Source organism: Vanessa cardui, chromosome 20 (assembly GCF_905220365.1).
Source record: "Vanessa cardui chromosome 20, ilVanCard2.1, whole genome shotgun sequence".
In the NCBI taxonomy this organism is placed as follows: domain Eukaryota; kingdom Metazoa; phylum Arthropoda; class Insecta; order Lepidoptera; family Nymphalidae; genus Vanessa; species Vanessa cardui.
In genome coordinates, this window is record NC_061142.1 from 1,689,968 (window position 1) to 1,699,024 (window position 9,057).

The 9,057-nt window shown below is 32.4% G+C and overlaps 1 protein-coding gene and 1 long non-coding RNA gene across 3 annotated transcripts in view; one reads left to right on the forward strand and one right to left on the reverse strand.

The window, feature by feature from the left end:
* The window catches only part of LOC124538424 (cyclin-dependent kinase-like 4), a 38,475-nt gene extending 31,499 nt beyond the window's left edge, over positions 1-6,976 (forward strand). For both annotated transcript variants that reach the window (XM_047115479.1, XM_047115478.1), the window contains exons 5-9: positions 753-860; positions 1,328-1,470; positions 1,660-1,755; positions 2,581-2,712; positions 6,655-6,976. In XM_047115479.1, the coding sequence (XP_046971435.1) occupies positions 753-860; positions 1,328-1,470; positions 1,660-1,755; positions 2,581-2,712; positions 6,655-6,756 (581 nt within the window). In that variant the 3' untranslated portion in view covers positions 6,757-6,976. The remainder of the gene's footprint in view (positions 1-752; positions 861-1,327; positions 1,471-1,659; positions 1,756-2,580; positions 2,713-6,654) is intronic.
* A 956-nt stretch (positions 6,977-7,932) lies between these two features.
* On the reverse strand, positions 7,933-9,039 carry LOC124538423. Its single transcript, XR_006966984.1, has 2 exons — positions 8,597-9,039; positions 7,933-7,974 (listed from the first exon to the last, which is right to left on the reverse strand). It is a non-coding gene; the product is annotated as an uncharacterized LOC124538423 (long non-coding RNA).
* Positions 9,040-9,057: the final 18 nt, after the last annotated feature.

A 9,057-nucleotide genomic window follows, 5' to 3' on the forward strand; every position in this document is an offset into this window, starting at 1 on the left:
TCGCGATTACGCTGCGGTAAGGTAATAGAAAACCAGGCTGTGTTCTAAAAACGTAATTGGTGTTGTTACGCGTTTATAGATTTAATTATAAGAGTATTTTTAGTAGAAACTTGACGGTTTTCAATGAAAATGCGAAATGTACAGTTGATAGTGAAAATTCCATAATATACCTACTAATCATATGTATATTGCAACATGTATAATATGATAAGATTGTCAATGTAATTTTGTCTTATTATGAATAATCCTGATTATGTATTAAACAAAGATAATACAGTTTTTTATGTAAAATATTGTCTATTGCACTTATAATGTTCAACTAATTTTATTTATTATTAAGTTTGGGACTATGGTCTAATAAACTTTCGACTTTCGACTAAATTTGCAATATGTATATAGAAAATTGATACCATAATTTAATTAAAATAACTGTATAGGACAGAATACGCACATCCCGCACAGGTATATATATGTAACCGTTTCCACCAGAGCGATTACTATGTCTTACCCTGATGGAGCTTAAATTCACAAATAAATATTATTACACATTGCAAGTCCAAAAGGTCTTAAAAACCACCCCAATGAGAATTATCTCTTGAAAGCGAGCTGTCATACCATACTATTATATATTGCAAGTTCAAAAGGTCTTAAAAGCCACCCCAACGAGAATTATCTCTTGTAAAGCGAGCTATACCATTGGCAAGAGTTTATACACCAGTAATTAACGTCGGTATTCCGAAATACATGTCCAGGCCCCGGCGAGAGCTACACGGACTACGTGGCGACGCGCTGGTACCGCGCGCCCGAGTTGCTAGTAGGCGACACCATGTACAGCACGCCTGTGGACGTGTGGGCGATCGGTGGGTGACATACCTTTCTCATTTTATTAGCCAAATTGGCTGAGTGAAAATGGGTCACGTGATGGTAAGTGGTTGCCATGGAAACGAAGATAATATATTGTGTCCCCCCTCTCTACGTCTCTAGTTACGAACCCTTCAAATCGGAACATATACTTGGCGACAGAATACATTATGAATGAATCTTAGGAAACCACTTACCCAGTCCGACTTACACAGTACATACATTTATAATTTATTTTGGATGTTATGTGCTTAGGTAACAAAAATATTTATAGAGTACTAAATTAATAACATCTTCATCATTTCATAGAATTACCAATTAAGAAACATTAAAATCCAAAAAATATATGGAACAATGCCTTATGTAACTGATCATAAATAGGAGAAATCTTTTGGCTAACTTCAAATTCGTAATACTTTAGGTAATGAACAAGTTACAAGTTTAATAGATTTCTTTCTTCACTCAGGTTGTGTGTTTGCTGAATTGTTATCAAGTGAAGCCCTGTGGCCGGGTAAAAGTGACCTCGACCAGCTGTATCTCATCAGAAAGACTCTGGGTGATCTTCTTCCAAGACATATGACAATATTCTCGCAGAACACGTTCTTTCAGGTACCGTTCTGTTTTTCTTCTCTGTAAGAGTATTTCGTGTCATTGACAGTTTGTTTAGATTAATCTGATGAATAGGCTGCACCAAGCCAGCATAAAGCCGTACCACCAAGTGCTAGAGTAGAAATAGACAAAGATAAATAAATTAAAAATGTCTATTTTCGACCTATACCGATTAATTAACCATTTTAGGGTATGGCGTTACCAGAACCGAATACACTGGAGCCCCTAGAGAAAAAGATTCCGCAACGGTACGCTAATAATGAATTGGTGGTAGATTTTCTAAAGGTAAGTTGAAAACACCATAGGTGATTAACTATTTACTTCCTTTCAGACAGATTTTTAGCCATTTCAATTAAATTTATACTTACAAATATTGTTCTGTGTATGAAAATTGTAAAATTCTTATGAGAAATAAAGCTCTTTAACCACAAAATTTGGATAGATGGATTTGTGTTATACAATCACGCTAGAAAGGAACGGATCTGAATGACTATTAAATAGAGCACGTAGGTTGCTTTTTCTCGGAAAAAGCAAATACACCACCTAACATAACCCGGATATTCTGGTTGGTGTATCTTTCATCATCTTTGCAGCTTAATAGCCGCAGATTGAAACTAGTAAATAGATAGATAAGAAAGTCATAAAAGTTACTGCTATGACCAATCAATAAATGAAATATTCCTAATGACTATCCATACAGCAAAGTACAGGTTATTATAATAGTAGTTATATATTTTGGTTCAATAATAATTTAATTTATATCTTGAATAAATATAAACAATAAGGCAAACGAAATAATTCACTTTAATCAACTAAAATAAATGAACCGACTTTATTATATTAGTATACATGTCAGCTATATTTGACACTCGTCATAGTACTTTACTAGTGCGTGTTTACTTATAGATCAATCATTATTATATTTTTTCATTTTAAATAATTAATTATTGGAAAAATACAGAATTTTTATAGTCCATCTAGACATATAAATAATCAAAGATAAGTCATATACAATTAAATCGGACAATATTGTATGTCAGAATCTCGACTATTATATACCTTATGGTATACTCCATGACTTTGGTCCTTCGAGCCGGATTTTGTTTTCAGAAATGCTTGGACAAGGATCCGATGATGCGATGGACTTGCGAACAGCTGCTTCGGCATCCTATATTCGAGAACTTTCTCTTCACAGTGCCGCATTCCGACCACGACGACTTCGAGAAGACGAGAAGGGCACAGGTAATAATATAGACATATAAGAATATATAACAACTAATCCGTAGTTTTAACGACTTTATTGAAAATAAATACGTTTCTGAAGTTTATTAGTTCATTAAAAAAAAAAGAATCAAGATGGCCCAGTGGTTAGAACGCGTGCATCTTAACCGATGATTGCGGGTTTAAATCCAGGCAGGCACCACTATATATATATATGTGCTTAATTTGTGTTTATAAGTCATCTCGTGCTCGGCGGTGAAGGAAAACATCGTGAGTAAACCTGCATGTGTCTAATTTCATTGGAATTCTGCCACATGTGCATTCCACCAACCCGCATTGGAACATCATGGTGGAATGTGTTCCAAACCCTCTCCTTAATGGAAGAGGAGGCCTTATCCCAGCTGTGGGAAATTTACAGGCTGTTACTTTGTTTTACTTCAAAAAAATTACTTCGTCAGTGCTTAAATAAATTACCTTAAAATTGTATGTAATTACCGTTTGATTATAATCAATCTCACGAGCTTGTGTACGGTTATTCAACTTATATTAAAACGTATACAATTTCGATAGACCTTTAGGGTTTGTATAATTTGGCTGAAATGTAGACACTTTATAAATTATCAAAGTGAATATAAATCATTTGATTCTGAGTGATACGCGATATTTTAACAATTTAGAAGGTTTTAACAACTTTAGGGTGAGAGATGTATGTTGCTTGTCAGAATAGCCCATAAAGGTTTTCAATACTAATAGGTTCTGTTGTTAGTAAACACCAACGTTAAAAGTCTATTAAGATTTTAATTACTAATTGTTTATAAGAGCGTTTAGGCATATTGTGGGAAAAGTTTTGGGGGCTTGGTAAGTGGCAAAACTTTTCTTTTTCAATGAAAAAGCCATTTGAAAAAGCCTTTTCCATAATGTTGTCTTAAATTTTCGCGATTATTACACATTTAAATAAAACTAGTTATAACGGATTTTAATCGCGTATATTAATTATTTTGGACATCCCGACGTTTCGAGCACTTTACAGCGTTCGTGGTCACCGGTAGACTACCCGAAACGTCGGGATGTCCAAAATAATTAATATACGCGATTAAAATCAGTTATAACTAGTTTTATTTAAAAGCCTTTTCCAACCAACATTGGACCAGATCCGTACAGATATGTTCCACGTAAATTTCACGGTTTTCACTTCCTAAATAATAACATTATGTGCTAAAACCTTCGTTGAAATGTGTCGCATCTTCTGCTATAACTTTTATGTATACATATGTTACTGTAGATGCTCGGAATACGGTAAATCATAAGACTATCCAGTAAAACCTAAGATGTCCAAAAGGGTTGCGATTCTAATAACCTAACCTAACATATACTAAAATCGAATGGTAAAAGCCCGAAAAGAATCGTCCTATTTTCAGAAATAGTTACATTTACAATGAGTTGGTAAAGTCTCCAAAACCTAAGACTTACTCTTAAATCTTAAGATTTACCGAAGTTCGAGCTTTTATAGTAAAATAAAATATTTTGGAAGGTTTTCCAAAAAGTCTACAAAAATGGACATCCCGATTTAATAATACATGTATGCCTGTAATGAGGTTATATTGATTAAAGTTGAACTATAGATTATTAAACCGTCATTGTAACATTTCTCCATAAATAGCAAGAATATCTAGACAACGCCGAAGAAAATATTGTAGACAATTCCTCGAACCCCACGGACACCACGCTGTCAAAAGTCAAAGGGAAATGACAGCAGATTGCTATCAATAATTGCCGTAAGATTAAACGTTAATTACAACGTGCCTTAATGTATGTGTACTTTATATCTGTTGACGTTTAGAGTATAGGTTTTGTAGATTGCGATGAGCTTTTTGTTATATTTTTGCATTTTTATTAGATATAGTAAAGTATTTATTTAAAAAAAATGTTCATTCAGTGCAGACAGTGGCGGCGAAAGATCGAATCTTAATGTGGGCAAGATATAGTTTGTGAGGCTTTGTTTTTTTTACAGTTTTGTGATCCCAATGTTATGTTGTATATTTTCAAATTTCGGGCGCGAGGCCCTTTGCACTGCGAGGCCGTGGGCGATGGCCCACAGATGTGTTGCATAGATGATTACTTTGGTTTTTTTTCGGCATATGTTGGCGGACAAGTATAGTAGTGGCCAACTGATGGTAAGGGATGACCACTGCTCATACACAATGGTGCTGTAAGAAATATTAAACCATTCCTTACATCGCCATAGCACTATCCTTGGGGACTAAGCTATGCTCCTTTTCCCTGTTGTTGCACTGGCTCACTTACCCTTCAAATCGGAACACAGTAATACTGAGTATTATGGTTTGGCGGTAAAATATGCCTAGACCGGCTTGCATAAAGCCCTACTACGAAGTACCTAGATAGGTAGATGGTTAGATATTTCGATGTACGAATATCAAGACGAGTCTATAGTCGATATAATAGATAGATAGAGAAATGAGTAGAATAGGTAAATATGTGTAGCGGTTTTAGTTATTTAATTATTTTTATTATGTCAACTAGTTTCTTAATGTAGGTAGATGAGTAATATTGTTTAATATTTTAACGGAATAAAAATGGTAAGTAACCTTACTTTTAGGTAGCACTCTGTCATTCGGTTAACATGATTTTCTTGCGATGATATCCTGCACCCAGCAGGGTATAAATGAAGCCCAAGAAAAATAATTGACTCTGGTCTGGGTTTGAACCTGACATCTCCAGTTCAGATTGTCCTAATCTAACAATTTCGGTGTGAAAAGGAAATGTAAACATAATAACACAAGCTGTTTTTTTTTTTAATTTGACAACCATTAAAAAAATATTTTGCTTTAAGTGGTATCACAAATGATACTACAATTTCGTGTGTTGCAGAGTTAGATACGTGATACCTTCCCAGTAAACAACGTATCAAAATACCGCAACATTACTTGAACATAATATAGCCCCTATGTTGCGGTCATACAACTATTTTGCATAAAGCTTTAACCTATTGAGGGTTAAAAAGGTCAACTTGGAAGTTGCATTACGCGAAAAGGTCAACTTAAAGGCTATCATTATATAGCTAATCTACTGCAGTGAGGTAGCTGCACTAATCGACATTATCATTTATTTATCAATTACTATTCAGAATTCATACTTTGCCAAAAAATTATAAAAAATTAAAAAAGTATTCCATTGAATTCACTTTCTGAATCTATTTAATCTTGTAAAATGATCGAAAAATCGCACTTTAAAAAAATGCTCGTAAAGATAAACAAGAATGAATATTTAGTTCATTGTTTATTTTTTTTAAATCAGTATTTAAAAAAAAAGAATACCTGTAAAACGAAACGTCAAACCACTGTAAACTCTAGTTAAAAAGACGAATACTGGTGAAAAATTATATTATTTAAAAAGTCTATATCACACGTCAAACAAGTTTACTGTGTAGGTACCTAAAATATTTACGTAACCCACTTTTTTTTTTAAATGTATTAACGGTCCCTAAAGCAAATGCTATAGAGGCAAATGAGTGTTTTGATTATATCGTAGATACTAAATATATATCTACCGCCGTTCTAATATTTATAATAACAGTGTCAAATTTAAGGCACCAAAAACTATTTGTAGTTTTAACATATTGTACTTTTATTATATCATCAAGACGCATTTGCCTCTAGGACGTAATTACAGGAAAGAATAATTTGCCTGCGGGTTGCGATATAGAGTAACAGCATGTAAAAAAATTCTCTGGTCAATGATTCTTACTATGTTTGGAGGGATTTAGGAAGTGTTTTTTTCCAACGTCTTTGTTCAAACTTCAACGTGCGATCTTCAGTAAACAATTTACCATTCCAGCTTACGCCTATGAATACGGAAAAGTTGTACATTTGTTTTATTTAAGAAAAACAATCTCATCGTTAATAATATTTGAAGATGGAACTAATTCCATATTCAAAATTCCAGGTGCAATCATCCCCAATGCTGCCACAGCTGATAGTGACGGAGCGATCACAGCCTAAAAAGAAGTCCGAGATCGAGTCTCGCGGCCACCTGCCAACCATATGACTAGCGCCACCCGCGAGACAGCGGATCTAACATAAAATATTTATTCTATTAAATAAAGTGTTTTTCAATGTCAATTTTATTTAATTAAATGACGATTACAATAATATCACTATTTTTATAAAATGTCTAGGTGTCGACGGGTTTGATTCGCGCGTGTATTGTTTCAATGAATCTAAAAGCGAGTAGGATAATAAATATTACAATTTATTTTAATGCAGTTTTATTTTACAAAAAAAAAAAACAATAATTTTAAGTGGTAATATCACCAATCGCCACTAACTATCTCCCTAGTGCTAGTGGTTACACTGGTTTACTCATTTGAAACTGGAACATAGCAATACAAGTATTGCCGTTAGGCTGTAGAATATTTCCTTATTATAATAGGTGATAAGTAGGCGGTACCTACCCAAATGGGCCTGCCCAATACCTTACCAACAGACATCATACTAAAAATTAATTATTATCAGTGAAGAAAATGAGTCAAGAAGTCATATGCAGCAGACTAGCCTAGACAGAAGCCAGAAGCTATAACAGTTTTCATCCTGCGAAAGAGCTGTGCAGTCTATTAGTAACCTCAGAGCTTGAAACTCCTTTCTGTTAGGTTGTTTTTTCTACACTAAGTAGACTTAGAATTGCCTAACATGAATGTTCACAATATTATGAATATTCATAATATATATATTCTTACAGGAAATAGTGTTAATTATTTACTCATACTGTTTCTTTGAAATAGTTTCACACCTTTACATTTAATTCAACAATATAAGATGATAATTCAAAAGTGCTTTTGTGAGCTTACTTATGTAAAAAATATTTCGATTATGATTTTGTTCGAACAGTCTAAGCTATATGAGCTCATAAATTATGTAAATATTTTGGTTGTAAGCATTATAAATTGTTATCATTGAATTATTAAATATATTTTGCATAGGCAGTAGTTTTCTTACCATTACTGATACTTATTTCAAAAGATGATTTATAATGAATATACTTTTATGTAGGTGGTATAAATAAAGACATAATCAATCTTAATAATTTTCTATTAAAATTACAACTAATATTTATTTATAAAACTCAACTCATTTAATAATAAATTGCCTGAAAAATACTATTTTTCGGGCAACTATTTTTTTATAATACATGCTTATAATATTATAGTTTGTATCCATTTTTTAATCTAATATGTACACGGTCTATTATTATTCCTTATTTGAATATCTGAAACAAAATAGAATAATTAAGTTTTTTTTCACAGTGAAGTTGATATATTATTTTAACTACTACCACAACATTAGTCATTAGTACCATAAGGAATGGCAGCATCATTAGATGCTGATTAATATGCTATATATGTACAGTATATGGTATATAGATTAAACTACAGTGGTCTGCACTTGGAGCGGCCTATGTCCAGCAGAGGACAAAAACGGGCTGATGATGATGATGATATAGATTAAAAGTATTATTGACTGTCCAGCATGGCTTCTAAGATGTTATATTCCATTTACCTTTAAATGCATTTAGACATAGTATTTTCATGTTAATAAACTTATTCATAATAAAAATATGGTAAAAATATGGTAATTACTAAGATTAGGATATCAATACCAATAATTTTTAAATGTGTTAAATTTATTGGTACATAAATGACTTCGATTATAAATAATCTCATTTATTATTGTAACTTATATAAATGTATGAATATTTATAAAGAATAGGTTATGTGGTTAAAAAAAATAATATTTAAAACGACTAAATTAAACGACATAATTGCAGTGCTGAGGGTCAGCGAACGTTTAGGTTATTCAGATAGAAGTATAATTTTTATTGTATTACTTACAGATGAAAATGGTAATTTTTTTCGATCCTCAGCTGGAACGAGACTATCCAGTTTTTGTAGCTTGTACCAGCCGTAATGAGCGCCAATAATAAATGGTACCATTATTATAACAGCTAGATTTTTCGAAACAAAGTTACGTGCACTCATTTTTGATTTTTTATAATTTTGTATTTTGAACTTTTTTTTTACTCTTTTGTAGTTTAGTTTGAGATCGAGAATATTTCATATAATTCTACTAAATTGAGAGTATTATAATTATGTGTTGTTTTCTCTTTACGAGTGACTTTTCTATTTGATCCCTTTATCACGTTTGTAATGTCAATGTCTGTTTGACATCTTAGTTTTTTCTATACGTTTTGCGTTTAATGTACCCATTATTATTTTGTAAATTTCAAATATTAATTAAAATGGTATTGCAAATTATAATATATGAACAAACAAGAACCTTTATTTTTATATTT